The sequence below is a fragment of the Chiloscyllium punctatum genome, chromosome 3, assembly GCF_047496795.1.
Source record: "Chiloscyllium punctatum isolate Juve2018m chromosome 3, sChiPun1.3, whole genome shotgun sequence".
NCBI lineage: Eukaryota > Metazoa > Chordata > Chondrichthyes > Orectolobiformes > Hemiscylliidae > Chiloscyllium > Chiloscyllium punctatum.
In genome coordinates, this window is record NC_092741.1 from 101,720,682 (window position 1) to 101,741,207 (window position 20,526).

Consider the following 20,526-nt stretch of genomic DNA (forward strand, 5'->3'; position numbering starts at 1 on the left):
GTTGATTGATTAAAAGAATAAAAAACAGGTCCAAAGGTCATAACAGAGGTATAGATAGTCAAATTTCGATGGAGCACTTTCTCAGATGTCCCATATTGAGACAGTTCAAAATTAGGCTTCAAAGAATGAAGTGTCATTGAAACATGTGTGATTCCGAATGGTTGACACTAAAACATTGTTTCCCCCAGCTGGTAAATCTAGAACATGGGGGAAAAAGGATTGATGATTTAAGACTAAGATGAACAGAAATGCCTTTAATCAAAGGGCAATGAATCTCTGGGATTCTGTATTCCATACATTTGTCGATGCTTCATTAGCAAATAAACAAAATTTTTTGATCATGCGAGAAATCATGGGATTCAAGGACCAGCCAAGGAAAGTGGAACTCTGTTCAAAGATTAGCCATGATTGAAGTGAATGACACAGCCAAAGTGACAAGACATTTAGTCTACCGCTCCCAAATTTTATATTATCAACTATGCACCTGTAGAAGTATAGTAAAACAGAATTGGACATTGTAGGTTAGTTCAGTTTAATAAGACTAAATTCAGGAGTCAATGTAATGTCTTAATAGCTCCACCATCCATTGGTTGGTTGTATTGCTCAAAAAAATGATTTACTGGATAGAATCTATGATAGAGAAAAGGCATGTGAAAGTAATGGAGCTGAAGGACCAAACAGCTAATTCTTCACAGATTAACTCCATCATCTTAAATACACGCTGCCATTTAAACAACACAGGTGCGCATTAGCATCACACATCAGTTACTTGACTAATTAAAATAAATATTAGATCACCCTGAAACAAAATGAAGTGGATTAGTTATCATATTAAACTTACTTACCAACTGCTATAGTTTTAATATCTACCAGATATGCCAGTTTCTTATTTTCTTCTACCCCACTTTGTTTGCGCTCATTTAGTCGAACACTATCAAATAAAATTGAAAAAATATTTCATTTCATTCCGGAACATTTTACAAATATGGACAGAAAATCATGAAATTCATGATTGCAATCATTGCCGCCATTAAAGTTAATTTTACCCCATGTGTATTTCAACATTCAATAGATCGATAAGCTATTAGCACCTAAAAGATAACACAGTGGCTTCAAATCAGAGAAGTCTGCTTTCCAAGGGAGGCAAAAGCATCAACTTGCTAAATGAATAAGATAGTAGCTGTACAATTTAGTGCGAGATGGTGCATCAATCTTACTAATCTTCATTGTGAGGATTTACTTCCAAGCATCATGTTTGGTTAATTTCTGCAGGTTAAAAGATTGTCTGGAAAAGTTAAAATACCTAATTCTTCATTGCTCTATTTTCCAAGACAGACATGTAAACTAGTACTGAAATAAACCACAAAGGCCAGTATCCCATCACCAAGTCACCCTTTATTTACACGTGGAGAGTCCTTGACACAGATCCAGCTCTCAGAGTGAACAGAACATCTTACACTCTTGTTTATATCTGTCAGCCAGGGCTCCTTGTTTGGATTCACAGCACCAGTCAGGGAACTCAGAATATGAGTTCTACATGGCTGACCTCATTACAATCAGTAGAAGTACAAAATTAAAAACATTAAAAGGCAATTAAATGAGACAAAACAGAAAAACTAAGATATGAGTCATACCTGATTAAGTGTGGGTTCATGAACTCTGTTCTAACAGATCCCAAAATGTCATTGTTGCCATATTCTACAAGTGTCAATTCACCAGCATTGAAAATCATGCACACCTAAAATAAAAACAGCTATTAAACATGAACCACACATCTTCCATAGTCAGTTGTTTCCTACAACGAAATGTTTTACATTAAGTGCTGAACAAAGTTATTTGAACTTGTGCTTGTTATTTGTACTGCTTCTTCAAAATACTGGGTTCATTGTTTATAAGTCATTGCTGCAAATGAGTAAAACCCAAAATTTGACCACTATGAACACATTTAGTACATAGTGACTATCCCTCATGCGTGAAGATAATTGGCTGCTGTAAATCCAAAGATGGCTGATGGGCTAATTTGGGATCAGCAGTCTTTATGGTATGTAAGGTTTATTTCATCATGTGAGATATTTGGCTTTGTATTATTTTGGGTCATGCCTTCCTCTTTTCTCCATTCTTGCTTTTCTTCTTCATTCTATTGTCAGTGGATCAAAATGGTGGAACTCTTTGTACAGACTCTGCCACTATGTACTGTGATCCTGTGCAATAGTCTCTCAAGTTAATAACAATTGCATTTCTTCATGTTTATCTTCAGCACATCCTTTAAGTGCTTTACCTGTTCTCCTCTAGTGCGTTTGCCCTAACGGAGCTTTGACAAGACCACCTGCTTTAGAAGCTTGGTATGTAATATCCAAACTGTATACAAATGTCAGCAAAGATGATGACAGATGATTACACGATTTTGCATGCGAGGATTCATTGTTGTTGGTACACCTTGCCCCGAGTTGATATGTAGGATCCTCCACAGGTAATATTGTTTGTATGATTGCAGTGAATGTCTCATGTATACGGTTAATATTTCAGCCCCATACTGTAAGTCACAGTCACAGATTTACAGTATGCAAAACATTTCTTTAGGCCCATCATGTCTGTGTGGGTCATCAAGCACCTATCTATTCTAGACCCATTTTCCCACATTTGGCGCATAGCCTTGTATGCTGAGGAGTTTTAGGTGTTCGTTATAATGATTCCCAATTCTATGACCATCTCAGGCAGTGAGTTCCAGATAGTCATCACTCTACGGGTGAAAACATTCTTCTTTAAATCCCATCTAAACCTCATGCCCTTTACCTCAAATCTAAGCTCCTTGATGATTGATCTCTTTAGATTTCTTCCTATCTATCCAATGTATGCCTCTCATTATTTTGTACACCTCAATCAGGTCATCCTCAGCCTTTTCTGCCCTATGGAAAATAACCCCTGCCTATCTGGTTTCTCCACATTGATGAAATACTCCAGCCCATTCATAGTGAATTTCCTCTGCAACCTCCCTAGAATAATCACATCTTTCTGATAGCATGGTGACCAGAACTGCACAGTACTACAGCCTAATGCCAAACTAACATCATAGTCTCCTGGCTCTTGTATTACATACCTCAACTTATAAAAATAACAGTCCCTTCTTTGCCAACTTATTCACCAGTCTTGTTGCCTTCAAAGATTTATGCGCATGCACACAAAGATTCCTCTAATCATCTATATTCCCTGGAGTCTGGAATAGTGGTGCTGGAAGAGCACAGCAGTTCAGGCAGCATCCAAAGAGCCTGGAGTCATACCATTCATTTTGCATTTCCTCACTTTGCTAGTCCTCCCAAAACGCAACATCTCTCACATTTCAGAGTTAAATTCTATTTACCATTGTTCATCCTCTCTGACAAGCTCACTTCATCGTTTTCTAGTCTAAGACTTTTCTGCTTGTGATTTACCACACAACTAATTTTTGTGCCATCCCCGAACTGACTGATCATACCAACTACATTCATGTTTAGATCATTAATGTACACTACAATTAGCAAAGAACCCAGCACCAAACTCTGTGATATGTCACTAGACACAAGCTTCCAGTCATAAAAAAATAACCTTCAACCATCATCCTCATCCTCCTTCCACTAAACCAATATTAGATCCAATTTATCAAAATTTACCTGGACCCCATGGGCTCTTACCTTCTTGCCTAGTGTCCCATGCGAGGCTTTCTCAAAGAACTGACTGAACTCCATGTAGATACATCAACTGGTCTACCCTCATCTACACATCGAGTCATCTCCTTGATGAGATCAATAAAATGTCAGACATGAACGCCCTCACAAAGCCAAGCTGAGCACTCTTGATTAAGCTCTCTCACTCCAAGTGGAGATTAATTATGTCCTCGGGACTTTTACACTTACTAGCCTGGTTCATCCTTACCAGCCTTCTTGAGTAATGGTACCGCATTAGTTGTTCCTTCAGTCCTCTGGCAAGTCTCCTCTGGCCAGAAAGGATTTTAAAATTAATATCAGGACCATTACAATTTCCTCCCAAAGCAGCCGGAGATAAATTTAATTTGGGTCAGGGAGCTTTTCCAAATTTAAAACCCCTAAAACTTCTAATATCTCATCTATCTCAATTTTAATTTTGTTTGAGTATGTCACAAGCCCCCTCTCTGATTTCCATCTGTACTTCATTTTTTTTATAGTGAATACAGTTGCACTGTACTCATCTACATCTACCAGCTCCACACACAATTTGCCATTTTGATCCCTAATGGGTTCTACTCCTTCTATGGTCATTGTCTTGCCCCAAATAAACTTATAATATACATGCCTTTGGATTTCCTTTTATTTTATCTGCCAGTATTTTTTTATGCCCTATCTTTGATTTACTTTTTTTTAAAAATCCTCTGAACTTTCTATATGTGTCGATGGCTTCTGGTATTTTGAGGCGTCAGTATCTACTATACATTTCCCTTTGTTGCCTTTTCCAATCCTGTATATTCCTTAATATCCAGGGTTCTCTGTATTTGTTCACTTTTTTGGGAACATGATGCTCCTCTAATCTCACTGTTTCCCGAATGAAAGACTCCTACTGCTCTGATGTAGACTTTTAGAACATAGAACATAGAACAATACAGCGCAGAACAGGCCCTTTGGCCTTCGATGTTGTGCCGACCTGTGGACTTTTCTCAGCTCGTCCTGCTACACTATCCCAAAATCATCCATGTGCTTATCTAAGGATTGTTTAAATCTCCCTAATATGGCTGAGTTGACTACCTTAGCAAGTAGGGCATTCCACGCCCTTACCACTCTCTGTGTAAAGAACTTTCCTCTGACATCAGTCTTAAATCTATCACCCCTCAATTTGTAGTTTTGCCCTCTTGTACAAGCTGACGTCATCATCCTAGGAAAAAGTCTTTCCCTGTCTACCCTATCTAATCCTCCGATCATCTTGTATGCCTCTATCAAATCCCCCTTTAGCCTTCTTCCTTCCAATGAGAAAAGACCCAAGTCTCTCGACCTTTCCTCATAAGATCTTCCCTCCAGACCAGGCAACATCCTGGTAAATCTCCTCTGAACCTTTTCCAATGCTTCCACATCCTTTTTATAATAGTGCGACCAGAACTGTACACAATATTCCAAGTGTGGCCACACTAGTGTTTTGTACAGTTGCAGCATGATATTGTGGTTCTGGAACTCAATCCCTCTACCAATGAAACCTAACACACCGTATGCCTTCTTAACAGCACTATCCATCTGAGTGGCAACTTTCAGGGATCTATGGACATGGACTCCAAGATCTCTCTGCACACCCACACTACCAAGAATCTTTCCATTGACCAAGTACTCCGCCATCCTGTTATTCTTCCCAAAGTGCATCACCTCACATTTAGCTGCATTGAGCTCCATTTGCCACCTCTCAGCCCAATTTTGAAGTTTATCCAAATCCCCCGCAACCTGTAACATTCTTCCAAACTGTCCACTACTTCACCGATTTTAGTGTCGTCTGCAAATTTACTAATCCATCCACCTATGCCTAAGTCTAAGTCATAAAAATGACAGACAGCAGTGATCCCAAAACAGATCCTTGTGGAACACCGCTAGTAGCTGGACTCCAGCCCAAATATTTTTCATCAACCACCGCTCGCAACTTTCTTTCAGAAAGCCAGTTTCTAATCCAAACTGCTAAACCATCCTCAATTCCATGCCTCTGCATTTTCTCCAACAGCCTACCATGTGGAACCTTATCAAAGGCTTTACTGAAGTCCAAGTATACCATGTCAACTGCCCTATCCTCATCTACATGCTTGGTCACCTTCTCAAAAAACTCAATGAGTTTTGTGAGACATGACCTGCCCTTGATGAAACCATTTTGACTATCTGAAATCAAATTGTTGCTAGCTAGATGATTATAAATCTTATCTCTTATAATCCTTTCCAAAACCTTTCCTACAACAGAAGTAAGGCTCACTGGTCTATAATTAGCTGGGTCATCTCTGCTGCCCTTCTTGATCAAGGGCACAACATTTGCAATCCTCTAGTCCTCAGGTATTAAACCCGTAGACAATGACGACTCAAATATCAAAGCCAAAGGCTCTGCTTTCTCCTCCCTAGCTTCCCAGAGAATCCGCGGATAAATCCCATCTGGCCCAGGGGACTTGTCTACTTTCACTTGTCTACTTTTCTACATGTAGCTACTCCGTCCCATTTGGCTAGATTTTGTTTTATTATGTCAAAGTCAACCTGGGCCAAATTCAGAACCTTTATTTCTGGTCCATTTTGACTTTTCTATGACTACCTTAAATCCTACTGACATCATCTCCCACTAACATACCTGCCACGATAAAATAATGTAAACAAAAGATGTAAACAAGAGTGAGAGCATAGATGCAATAATTGGATTTTGGGAGAGGTTATAATAACGTAACTCATCAAAAGTATTGGAGAAAATTTGGAGGCCTGGCACTGGGAGTTGTATGCTCAAGTAGAATTAATTAGAACTGGAGGACAAAAGTCAGAGCATTTGGGTGAATGGGAAGTATTCTGGATTGGATGATTCATGTTTCACAGGGCTTGGTGCTGAAATTTAATTCTTTAACATTTCTGCAAACCATCTGGAAGACAGTAGTGGAGGCTTCATCTCAAAAGTACGTTGATGATGCCAAACTAACATGAACTGTTAAGGTAGTGCAGGATAAAGACAAATTACAGATAAACCTATACTGCTTGACAGGTGAGGAAATTGTCAGATATGGTTTAGTACTACAAAGAATGAGCATTTATACTACATATGTATTCTAAGTTACTTAATTTACAGCAGTAATGTGGAATAATTAAAAAAGGAAAAAGAAAAACCAAGTAAAATCAACAAGTGATCAGAAAAAAAGGTTAAACAGGTAATAAAAGAAACTTCAATTATCCAGATTTCTGCTACTGCTGCCAGTTATTTTGCGTTGGTTACAGGTTGTGAATTAAGCCATGACTAAAGAATTAAAATTCAACTTCAGCAAAATTTGGTATAAAATCCTTACTTGTGAGGACTTAATTCTTGTTCAAAATCTGAATGTCACAAAATGCAATAAGCAGCATAATTTTGCTAAGAATCCAAGTTTTCTTCCATTCTAAAATATATACCAGATACCTTCTAGTGGAAAATGAGTATTTCAACTCAACCTTTGAAGAAACCTTTTCTCATTATGATTTAACAAGAAACATGCATCATGTTTCATATATGTAAAGAAGATTATATTTGTACCACTTGACACCATTTTAAAGTGAAGCAAAACTTACATTTTCATTATCAAAATAAAGTTTTTCATTTCCACCAGATCCCTGCCAGGCAACCTAAAACAAATTAGAAGTTATAAACATTTTCTCTAGAAATGAGATTAACAAATAATTAACAAATGCATTCCAATGACAGGATTTACAGGTTGCAGGTATGATACATGACAGAAATTGAACAAAATCACATCTTGGAATCACCACATGCAATATCATGGCTGGATTTATCAGCTTTCTAAGAACAGGCTGGGAAGTTGTGGTCCTGTAATCAATGAGGGAAGGTAAGATTAGGGGTTAGAATACCTATCACCTGCAGGCACCTTGGTATTTCATTAGCAGTTCAGAAAGTGGAAGACAGCCATTCCCTCCACACATCTACTAAGCAATATAAGTGCCCAGTTAAGGGCTTCTTTCCATTGCCATTGGCATTTGCCACTTGCAAACAGTCCTCCACTTTGCAAGATGTCCTCACAATGGGTTTGATGGTGGTCTTCCCAAATAAGCCACTGGAGAGGCCACCAAGAATTAATCACAGCATGGAAGCAGGCCATTTGGCCTATCCACTCCACATCAACCCTCCAAAGAGCATCCCACACAGACCTACCCCCATACCTGCCCTATCCCGAAAACCCTGTATTTCCTATGACCAATCTATATAGTTTACACATCCCTGGACACTGTGCCAATTTAGCATGGCCAATCTACATACACTGCACATCTTCAGAAGGGGGTGGAAACTGGAGCAGCCAGAGGAAACCCAAGCAAACATGGGGAGAACATGCAAACTCCATGTAGTCACCTGAGGGTGGAATTGAACCCAAGTCCCTGGCATCCGTTAACCAGTGAGCCACCACACCACCCCAATTAACGGAAGCCACCCCGTATTAATAGCCTTCGCCATGGCAAGCCTTTGCCCATCTGTGCCAACAAATTTCTGCCTCCATCTCCTTCTCCCTGATCAGTGACATCTCCCAGGCTGGTGTATGCCTTACTGCTCAAGCTACCCACCTAGTTGCAAGGGTACAGGGAACAGGGAACAGCCCTCGCAGTGCAGCTGAGACAGAACAGCTGTCAGCTCTGATTGCTTGACAGGTCTTGAAGGTGGACTAAAAATAACTCGTTGCTGAATGGGTTTAGAATTAAGCTAAGGACGTCCCAAGTTGTTAACATGAACTCACTATTCAGACTCCCATTGCCTTGACTAAACTCAGTCATTTGCGTGCAAATAGTGAACAGCTTTATATGAAATTCCAATTTAAAGTAAAATTAAACACAGTAAATGCCTTATTTGACAAAGCGTACAGAGGAATTTTATATCCAGCAATCATTCTTATGCCGTTATTGGATCACATAATTGCAAAACGAAATAAGTAATGCATATTTTTATTATTTCACTTTCTTGCCTATTGCATCATTCCAAAGAACTAGTGCTCTGTTCAATGCTATTCTCGTGCTGATTGCCATAATGCACACAGAAATCTCTAAAGTTAGGTCAGCTTCCTTTCAAATAGGTATTTCAGCTAAAATTACACACCGAGTCATGTCGAAAATACACAGAAATTAATCAATTCCTACTACTTTGAGATATAATCCATGAGTATGTCACTTCGCTATCTCATCATAAACATGAAAAGCATCTTATTTCTTTTTCTAATAAAACCATACTTTAAAGTTATTTTTGTTACATTAGTGTGAATAAGACAGTTGAAATCAGCCGGAGTTGCCAACCACTATTTCAGAGAAGAGAGCCAGCTATTGTTAAATATCCTGGAAGCACCATCTAGCCTTACATAGATCATTAACAAAGGGGTGCTGGTTCCTACAGGACTGCAACCAAGCATCGAGATCGTCAAGAATAGGGTTGAAAACGTGGAAGACAAATGAAAGGCAAATCAGGGCAGGGCTTATACATTTAATGGTAAAGTCCTGGGGAGTGTTGCTGAACAAAGAGACCTCGGAATGCAGGCTCATAGTTCCTTGAAAGTGGAGTCACAGGTAGATAGAATAGCGAGGCAGGCGCTTGATATACTTGCCTTTACTGACCAGTGCATTAAGCATAGGAATCAGGATGTCATGTTGCGGTTGTACAGGGCATTGGTTTGGCCACTTTGGAATACTGCATCAATTCTGGTCTCCCTGCTATAGGAAGGATGTTGCGAAACTTGAAAGGGTTCAGAAAAGATTTACAAGGATGTTGCCAGGACGTTAGAGAGGCTGAATAGTCTGTGGCTATTTTCCCTTGAGTATTAAAGGCTGAGGGGTGATCTTACAGAGGTTATAAAATCATGACAGGCATGAATAGGGTAAATAGCCAACATCTTTTCCCAGGGGTGGGAGTCTCCAAATATCGAGGGAATTGGTTTAATGCAAGAGGGGAAATATTTAAAAGAGACCTAAGGAGCAACTTTTTCATGCAGTGATGGTGCATGTATGGAATGAGCTGCCAGAAAAAGTGCTGGAGGCTGGTACAATTACAACAGTTAAAAGGCAGCTGGATGGGTATATGAATAAGAAGGATTTAGAGGGATATGGGCCAAATGCTGGCAAGTGGGACTAGATTTATTTAGGATATCTGGTTGGCATGGACAAGTTGGACTAAAAGGTCTGTTTCCATGCTGTCTATCTGTATGTCTCTAAAATTAAAACGAGACAGACAAGACCTTCTCTAATGAATCACAAGTCACAGAAGTGCACTTCACTAATACATCTGAGAATTAGCCATTTATCCAGGGTCATCAACATGCTCAGGCACATTCCATGTGCAACCCCACATGCAATGCAGGTTTCAGATAGGTACTGGAGCTTAAATAACAAAGGAGAAAGTGAGGACTGCAGATGCTGGAGGTCAGAGCTGAAAATGTGTTGCTGGAAAAGCGCAGCAGGTCAGCAGCATCCAAGGAACAGGAGAATCGACGTTTCGGGCATCAGCCCTTCTTCAGGAATGAGGAAAGTGTGTCCAGCAGGCCAAGATAAAAGGTAGGGAGGAGGGACTTGGGGGAGGGGCATTGGAAATGCGATAGGTGGAGGGAGAACAAGGTGAGGGTGATAGGCCGGAGTGGGGTGGGGGTGGAGAGGTCAGGAAGAAGATTGCAAGTTAGGAAGGCGGTGCTGAGTTCGAGGGATTTGACTGACACAAGGTGGGGGGAGGGGAAATGAGGAAACTGGAGAAATCTGAGTTCATCCCTTGTGGTTGGAGGGTTCCCAGGCGGAAGATGAGGCACTCTTCCTCCAACCGTCGTGTTGCCATGGTCTGGCGATGGAGTCCAAGGACCTGCATGTCCTTGGTGGAGTGGGAGGGGGAGTTGAAGTGTTGGGCTACGGGGTGGTTGGGTTGGTTGGTTGGTCCGGGTGTCCCAGAGGTGTTCTCTGAAACGTTCCGCAAGTAGGTGGCCTGTCTCCCCAATATAGAGGAGGCCACATCGGGTGCAACGGATACAATAGATGATGTGTGTGGAGGAGCAGGTGAATTTGTGGCAGATATGGAAGTGTCCCTTGGGGCCTTGGAGGGAGGTAAGGGGGGAGGTGTGGGTGCAAGTTTTGCATTTCTTGTGGTTGCAGGGGAAGGTGCCGGGAGTGGAGGTTGGGTTGGTGGGGGGTGTGGACCTGACGAGGGAGTCACGGAGGGAGTGGTCTTTTCGGAACGCTGATAGGGGAGGGGAGGGAAATATGTCCCTGGTGGTGGGGTCCGTTTGGAGGTGGCGGAAATGACGGCGGATGATACGTTGGACATGGAGGTTGGTGGGGTGGTAGGTGAGGACCAGTGGGGTTCTGTCCTGGTGGTGGTTGGAGGGGCGGGGCTCAAGGGCGGAGGAACGGGAAGTGGAAGAGATGCGGTGGAGGTCATCGTCTGCTACATCTGGGGGGAAATTGCAGTCCTTGAAGAAGGAGGCCATTTGGGTGGTACGGTTTTGGAACTGGTCCTCCTGGGAGCAGTTGCGGCGGAGACGAAGGAATTGGGAATATGGAATGGCGTTTTTACAGGGGGCAGGGTGGGAGGAGGTGTAGTCTAGGTAGCTGTGGGAGACAGTCGGTTTATATTAAATGTCCGTGTTGATTCGGTCACCCGAGATGGAAATGGAAAGTTCTAAGAAGGGGAGGGAGGAGTCTGAGACGGTCCAGGTGAATTTGAGGTTGGGGTGGAAAGTGTTGGTAAAGTGGATGAACTGTTCAACCTCCTCGTGGGAGCACGAGGCAGTGCCGATACAGTCATCGATGTAGCGGAGGAAAAGGTGATGCGTGGGGCCAGTGTAGCTCCAGAAGATGGACTGTTCCAAATATCCTACGAAGAGGCAGGCATAGCTGGGGCCCATGCGGGTGCCCATGGCTACTCCTTTGGTTTGGAGGAAGTGGGAGGATTGGAAAGAGAAGTTGTTCAGGGTGAGGACCAGTTCAGTCAGTCGAAGGAGGGTGTTGGTGGAAGGGTACTGGTTGGTACGGCGGAAAAGGAAAAGGTTGAGGGCTTTAAGTCCGCCCCCACCGACCTCGCAGCCTACGCGATCGCCGCCCAGACAACCCCCTCCACGATCGCCAGGAAGACCATTGACGACAGATTCGCAGCCTGCGCGGCTATCGAGAATAACACTGTCTCACAGCCACTTCCGCCCCCTGGGCTGCCGTCGTTGCAGCCACTTCCGCCCCCAGTGACATCACTAACCTGCACAACCACAGTGCCGCATGTGTCTCCATCCCCACGCCAATCTCCGTCACCATGCTTAACTCCACCCCAGCGCCAATCTCTCACACCATGCCTAACCCCGCCCCCATGCCGTTCTCCATCACCACGTCTAACCCCGCCCCCACGTCGATCTCCGTCACGTCTAACCCCGCCTCCACGCCGATCTCCGTTACCACGCCCAACTCCGCTCCCACGCTGATCACCGTCCCCGCCCCCACGCCAAACCCCGCCCCCACTCCCAGCTCCAGCCCCACACAAGGTCCGAGCTCCCAGCCCTGCCGTGTTTTCACCATCCTTCCAGATCTTCCCCTCTCTACGGCTGAAAGATCAATCCTCAGCAGAGGCCTCACCTTCATTCCCCTACGCTCTCGGATTAACGAGTTCAACATGCGGCGTGACATCGAACAATTCTTCCGCCGCCTTCACCTCCGTGCCCACTTCTCCAACCAAGAATCTCGCCACCCTCTGACGACCCTTTCTCCCGCCTCCAACACACCCCATCCACCTGGACACCCCATGCTGGACTCTTACCCGCCCTCGATCTCTTCATAGCCAACTGCTGCCACGACATTAACCGCCTCAACTTCTCCACCCCTCTCACCCACTCCAACCTCTCAACCTCGGAACGTGCAGCCCTCCACTCCCTCCGTTCCAACCCCAACCTCACTATCAAACCAGCAGACAAGGGAGGTGCGGTAGTAGTTTGGCGCACCGACCTTTACACCGCTGAGGCTAAATGCCAGCTCGCGGACACCTCCTCCTACTGCCCCCTTGACCATGACCCCACCTCCCACCACCAAACCATCATCTCCCAGACCATCCAGAACCTCATCACCTCAGGGGATCTCCCATCCACTGCCTCCAACCTCATAGTCCCACAACCCTGCACCGCCCGTTTCTACGTCCTGCCCAAAATCCACAAACCTGACTGCCCCGGCCGACCCATTGTCTCAGCCTGCTCTTGACCCACCGAACTCATCTCTGCATACCTCGACACGGTCCTGTCCCCCTTAGTCCAAGAACTCCCCACCTATGTTCGGGACACCACCCACACCCTCCACATCCTCCATGATTTTCGCTTCCCCGGTCCCCAACGCCTTATCTTCACCATGGACATCCAGTCCCTGTACACCTCCATCCCCCATCACGAAGGACTTAAAGCCCTCCGCTTCTTCCTTTCCTGCCGTACCAACTAGTACCCTTCCACCGACACCCTCCTTCGACTGACTGAACTGGTCCTAACCCTGAACAACTTCTCTTTCCAATCCTCCCACTTCCTCCAAACCAAAGGAGTAGCCATGGGCCCCAGCTTTGCCTGCCTCTTCGAGGGATATGTGGAACAGTCCATCTTCCGCAGCTACACTGGCCCCACCCCCCAACTTTTCCTCCGCTACATCGATGACTGTATCAGCACTGCCTCGTGCTCCCATCAGGAGGTTGAACAGTTCATCCACTTTACCAACACTTTCCACTCCGACCTCAAATTCACCTGGACCGTCTCAGACTCCTCCCTCCCCTTCCTAGACCTTTCCATTTCCATCTTGGGTGACTGAATCAACACGGACATTTAATATAAACCGACTATATTGGGGAGACAGGCCACCTCCTTGCGGAACGTTTCAGAGAACACCTCTGGGACACCCGGACCAACCAACCCAACCACCCGTAGCCCAACACTTCAACTTCCCCTCCCACTCCACCAAGGACATGCAGGTCCTTGGACTCCTCCATCGCCAGACCATGGCAACACGACGGTTGGAGGAAGAGCGCCTCATCTTCCGCCTGGGAACCCTCCAACCACAAGGGATAAACTCAGATTTCTCCAGTTTCCTCATTTCCCCTCCCCCCACCTTGTGTCAGTCAAATCCCTCGAACTCAGCACCGCCTTCCTAACCTGCAATCTTCTTCCTGACCTCTCCACCCCCACCCCACTCCAGCCTATCATCCTCATCTTGACCTCCCTCTGCCTATCGCATTCCAACGCCCCCTCCCCCGGGTCCCTCCTCCCTATCTTTTATCTTAGCCTGCTGGACACACTTTCCTCATTCCTGAAGAAGGGCTGATGCCCGAAACGTCGATTCTCCTGTTCCTTGGACGCTGCCTGACCTGCTGCGCTTTTCCAGCAACACATTTTCAGCTTAAAGAACAGAGCACATCTCTCAGCTATGAACCTAATCATCCTGAAGAGAGGAAAAGTACCTCAATCCAAGTTTATTCTTCACATGTACGAGAACAATAATAGGTGACTAATGCAGATCGAAAGAAATGGAATATATTCTTTCAAGCTGTAAAAAGGAGTTGCCAAATATTCCTCCCAAAGCTGATGTTTAAACACACATTACCTCACTAAGCTTGTTAGTTGCCAAGTCTCCTAGAAGTAGTGTGTCAGTGCTATGAGCCACCAAGTAGCGATCTTTTCCCATGATCTTCACTTCATCAATTTCATACCCATAATGAGACTTCAACACAACTCTGGTACCAGTCGATAAGTTCCTTACTATAACCTAATTGGAGAAGAAATAAAACAAAGTCTATTCCTACTTTCTTTTATTTGGTTAACTTATGAATTATTTCAAATGAATAGTATTTTCACATCAAAGAAACAAAATGTAATTCACTTTATACAATTTATAAGGACATTAAATCACTTAAAAGTCATATTGTAAGACCTGTTGTCTGCACCATGCAAGGTAGTACTTTAGGATGCAATATAGTCATAGAGTCATACATTATGGAAACAGAACCTTCATTCCAACCAGTCCATTTTGAACATAATCCCAAACTAAACTAGTCCCACCTGCCTTCTCCTGGTCTGTATCCCTCCAAACCTTTCCTACTCGTGTACTTATCCAAATGTCTTTGGATAAGTACCCACATCTACCACTTCCTCACGAAGCTCATTCCACAAACAAACCACCCTCTGTGTAAAAGATTTGCCCCTCATGACTTCTTTAAATCTCTCACCTTAAAAATGTGCCCCCTAGTCTTGAAATTCCCCATCCTAGGGAAAAGACAATTACCATCAACTCTACTTATACCCCTTATTATTTTCTAAACCTCAATAAGGTCACCTCTCCACCTCCTACACTCCAGTGAAAAAAATCTCAACCTATCCAGCCTTTCTTTATAAATCAAACCTTCCATATCCAGCAACATCCTTGTAAATTTCTTCAGAACCCTCGTCAGCTTAATAATATCCTTGCTCTGAGTGGGTGACCAGAACTGGACATAGTATTCCAGAAGAGGACTCACCAATGGATTATACAACCTCAACATGACTTCTTAATTCCTTTCGAGTCAAAACGTGTGGCACTGAAATAGCACAGCTGGTCAGACATCATCTGAGCTTCCTAACTCCTATACTCAAATGACTTACTAAATCATAAGAGGGAGGGAGAAAGAAGAGAGAAGAAATGAGAGGTGAAGTAACTCCACAGAGGCTGATATCCTGTCACCAAGTCACCCTTTATTTACATGATCCAGCTCAGTCAGAACTAGCTCTCAGAGTAATTGAATGTCTGACACCACTTTTTTTCATTTCACAGGCAGGGCTCCCTGTTTGGATCAGATTAACAGCCCCAATCAGGGTACTCATATTCTACGAGGACCATCTGGCTGAGCTTGTTACTACATCATTCTCCCTCTGAGTCTGAGGTCATCGATCAGTTCACTTTCTTGTAGCTCCTCCTGGGGTGTTGTAACACCGGGCCAGATACTTCTGACTCTGCCTTGAATGTGGGCAGCATATAATGCACAGTAGCTCGCTGCTTGTGCCCGGAATGTCTTCGAAGAAAATAATTCTATTCTTCAGGCAGCAAAGACATCAAAGCAGCAACATCTACTGTGTCCATCTCAGATTCTGAGGCATCTGTAATGCTTGATGGAGAAGGCAAACCCACAGTTTCCACCAGCCATTCGAACTGTTCTGACGATTTAGGCCTGCTTTGTTCCTCCCTCATTTGCAAGTTTTCAGCTTTCATATGGTCCATGTGTTTGTTCAGGACTATTGTACCTTTCTGAACTTGTTACATTACTGAACCTGACCTCGCAATGACCATGCCTCTTAGCCAGGCAGGGCCATCCCCATGGTTCCAAAACAAAACTTCATCCCCTGTAATAAACTGTCTCTCTCAATTTGTGGAGTCTTGTGTCAGGCATTAGTATTCCTGATGCTGTTTCACCCTCCCTCCCAAGTCAGGGAAGATGAGATTCAACATGGAGGACTTCCAAAATGAAGGTGTTGGCTTCCAAAATGAAGGAGTCTTCTTCCTGTTAGCAATTCTGCTGGAGCTATCCCTGTAGTTGCATGAGGGGTGACCTACAGTCAAACAGGAACCAGGACAGTTTGGTGGCTATTAAAGTTGGAGGCTGTTTCTTTAACTCTGGCTTCAAAGTTTGAACTGCTCTTTCTGCCAAACCATTCAATATTGGATGTTATGGAGTTGACCTTGTATGTCGAATGCCACTCGACTTTAGGAAATACTCAAATTCTCTCCTAATAAAAACCGGCCCGTTTTCTGTGACCAACACTTCTGGGAATCTGCGTACTGCAAAAGATAGGTGCAGTTTTTCTATTGTCGTTCTATGTTTGACGAATGCATTTCCAGTCACTTTGAGTTGGCGTCCACAATGACCAAGAACACTGAGCTCATGAAAGGAGCTCAAGTCAATGCGCAAGCAAGTCCAAGGTTTACCAGGCCATCCCCACAAATGTGGGGGTGTTGCTGGTCGTAATTTATGTCTTTGTTGGCACTCTGGGCATTGCCCCACCAATGTAGCTCTCTCTGCATCTGATGCTGGCAACCAGGCATAACTTCTCACCAACACCTTCATTTTGGAAACCTCTGAATGATACTGGTGGAGTTCAGCCAGTATCTGGCGGCAATATTTGCTCGGTACAATCATTCTTCCTCCCCATTATAACATACCATCTTCTACTGTGATCTGGTCTCTACGGGTCCAAAAAAGGTTTCGATTCTGGTTGTGATAGTACTTTAGTATCCCCCATCACCATTAGTTGTTTCAGTTTTGCCAGGACCAGATCTTTCTGCTTCCAAAGTCTGATGTTGTTAGCTGTGCCTGAAAGTGTGCCCAGAAAATTTTAAACCATGACAAGTTCTTCCAGTGGTGGTGCATCTGCCAGCAGGAAGTGCTCGATGTATTCATATTTGCTACTTGGCCTCGCAGGTGGTGTTCTAACTTGTAATTATACACACTTAGTTTTAGAGCCCACTGCTGAATTCAGCCTGAAGCTATGGGTGGCACTGCCTTGTCCTCTTTAAGTAGACTAGCAGGAGTTTTTGGGCCATTATTATTACAAATTTACATCCATAAGGATATTGGTGAAACTTCCTGACTCCAAATATGACCACCAAATGTTTCTTCTCTATCTAGATGCATTTACACTCTGCGTTAGCCAAAGTCTTGGATGTATACACTATTGGCGTTCCTCGCCATTGGGCCATCTATGAATTAATACAATTCCCGATGCCAAATGGGGAGGCATCACGTGTCAATACCAGACCACTCTTGTGATCATAGCATCCCAACAATTCCCTAAAAGTTATGGTTTGGGTACATGACCATTTCCAAGGCTGACTCTTTTTGAGGAGTTGACGCAAAGGGGTCAGGATGGAGGCCATTTTATGTATGAACTTTCCATAATAATTGACCAACCCAAGGAAAGCCCTAAGCTCCAGTATAGACATGGGAACTGGGGAACCTTTGATCACCCTCACTTTATCCTCCAACTGGCATAAACCAGTCAGTCACTTAGGGTACTGAAAAACATATTCTTTCCTTCTTAGGCATACTCCTGCAAAGGAGAAATATTTAAGGGCTATGTCCAAGTTCTCCAAGTGACTATTATTGGTCTTCCCTATTATTAGCATGTCATCTATATAAATGGTGACTTGGGGTAGACTTTGTAAAATGTTCTCTATCGTCCACTGAAAACTTGCACAAGCTGGTATAGGTTTAGGGTGAGAGGAGAAAGATATAAAAGAAACCGAAGGGGCAACTTTTTCACTCAAAGGGTGGCATGTGTATGGAATGAACTGCCAGAGGAAGTAGTGGAGGGTGGTTCAATTGCAACATTGAAAAGGCAACTGGATGGGTATATGAATAGGAAGGGTTTGGAGGGATATGGGCCACGTGCTGGCAGGTGGGACTATCTGTACATCTTTATGACTCTATGATCCTATATTGGGACAAACCCCAATGGGTATTAATTGTAGCATACTTCGGGAATCCTCATCTAATCGCAACTGCAAGTACGCATGGCTCAATTCTAGTTTTGTGAAGGACAGCCCTCCTGCCAGCTTTGTGTATAAATCCTTTTTATAGGATTAGGTATTTTTACAGGTGCGAAAAGTGGTTTACCATTTATTTAATATCCCCACCAAGGCATCGAGTGGGCCTTAGAGAACTGTGGAGTTGCTTCCTGGTCAAAATGCAAAACGGCCTTGGCTCCTTTTATAGTTCCTAGACATTCCTGAAAAAGCTTCCAGGTACGTAATTGGGATTTCACTCAGGCAGCAATTTTCTAATTAAAAAATATCAAGCTATTCTAGATGAATTGTTCTCAATCAATTTTGCACCATCAAATTTGGGCCTGATTCTTTTATGACAATCAGTAGTAACTGAACCAGCTGCTTCTCATAAGAGACCGGGACCAAAGTTATATCCTTAATCCATAAAGGTTCGCCATTTAGAGTCTCAGTCTAGCCAAGATCTTGCACAAACTTAGGGTTGGAGTCCCAAGTGAATTTTGTTAAAGACTGGCTCTGTGACCATTAAAACGGCCTATCTCAACCTCCATTAGAACTGGGTAACCATTTACCCAAATATCTATTTTGATTGGTTCTGATTCGGGAGTTGCTCAGCAATTTAACTGTTCCAAAACACACATAGATGGACTTTCCAGGGTGTGCACTCTCCTGGATACCCACCTACGAGCTCTTTTATTCAATTTAGGTCCAGTAGGATAGCTTTGCTGTCTTGAGTCCACATACTGGCAGCAACTACAATGGCTGACCGGCTCAGATCCTCAAGAAATTTTTAAGTGTCACTAGGCTTGGCTTTGTTTTGGGCTTACATGGAGTGCCTCTGTTCAGGATGTGTCCTGAGTGAGGCAGTGCAATTGCCTTCACTCAAGTGGTGTTCCTCAAGCTCAGTCAGATTGGGGAGGCTGTCCAACTCCACTGGAATATTCTGCAATGCATATGCTCCACTTGCCGCATTTTCCAATGATAAAGCCTGTTTTAGTGCCTGTTTGAAATCTAGTTGGGCTTCAGCTGGTAAATACTTTTGCATGGTTACATCATTAATCCTACATATCAAACCTCAGCATCTCATTAAGGGTTATACCAAAATCACATGCCTCTGCCAGTCACCTGAACCTCATCAAAAATCCCGATATAGATTCCCCTGGCCCTCAAATTGCCAAGTAAAAGCAACAGTGTCTCAAAATTAGTGGAACCTCAGATCATAATATTCCTTAACTAAATCTATCAACTCTTGAAAAGTATTAGTATCTGTTGCCTCAGGGAAAGTAAGGTTCCTAATAACCAGAAAGCTGTGGGTTCACAAGCTGCCAGGAGAATTACTCATTGCTTTTCATCTGCCCCAAAGGAATTTGTCCCTAAAAAACACATTCTTTCCACATACAGGGCCCATTCTTCGGCAGCAAGGTCGAATGAACAGCATCATGTATGGAATACTTACTCCAACTCAAAGACAACTGTTGCGAGCAAATTTCTTCACTTCACTCTCAGCACAACAGAAATAACTCCACAGAGGCCGGTATTCCATTACCGAGTCATCCTTTATTTACACATGGAAAGAGATCCAGCTCCCTTAGAGCAACAGAATGTCTGACACTCCTGTTTTTGATGTTCGGTACCGAACTCACCCGCCCTGTGATTTAACCTAACATCACTGTAGAAGGAAGGAAGGACAGAAACAAAAGAAAATCTATACCCAGCAAGCTCCCACAAATATCAATGTGATTTTGACCAAATAATCTTTCCTTGTGATACTGATTAAGGAATAAGTTTTGTTTAGGACACCAGGGAGACCTCTTCTATTATTCTTCAAAATAATGCCTAAGATCCATCAGAGGGAAGACAGGGCCTCTGTTGAACATTGCATCTGAAAGACAACGTCTCCGACTGTGCAGCACTTCTTTGTACTGCATTACAATATTTACTTGGATTTTTGTGTTCAACTTATTGAAACAGTGCTAACTATTAGACTGAACACTGACAAAATCTACAGAAAAATCAAAATGTTTCAAGAATAGTCTTCCCCTTGCACTGTGTAAGGGGAGGACGCTTGGCTTATTAAATCTTGTAAAAACACAAATTTTTGCCTTGAATATATCAGTAATGTAATATTTTTGTTATTCATTCATAAAGACAAATTCCAAAAACGTACTCAATGTAGTGCACCACGAATAGTGAAATGAAAATACATCTTTGTTACCTACCTGGCTGAGGCCAACATATGTCATTTCAAATTTGTTCTTATAAATTGATCTACGCAGACAGCAATCAAATTGTTCCACGCCTCCACAAAGTGTGCCCTGAAATT

General features: G+C 43.4%; 1 protein-coding gene across 3 annotated transcripts in view; it reads right to left on the reverse strand.

The window, feature by feature from the left end:
• The window catches only part of ift172 (intraflagellar transport 172), a 271,291-nt gene that overhangs the window by 192,862 nt on the left and 57,903 nt on the right, over positions 1-20,526 (reverse strand). For 2 of the 3 annotated variants that reach the window (XM_072557593.1, XM_072557583.1), the window contains 5 exons: positions 20,423-20,518; positions 14,277-14,438; positions 7,266-7,319; positions 1,635-1,738; positions 846-931 (listed from right to left, as the gene is read on the reverse strand). In XM_072557593.1, coding sequence (XP_072413694.1) covers positions 846-931; positions 1,635-1,738; positions 7,266-7,319; positions 14,277-14,438; positions 20,423-20,518 — 502 coding nt within the window. The remainder of the gene's footprint in view (positions 1-845; positions 932-1,634; positions 1,739-7,265; positions 7,320-14,276; positions 14,439-20,422; positions 20,519-20,526) is intronic. The other variant, XM_072557602.1, reaches the window with a different exon arrangement.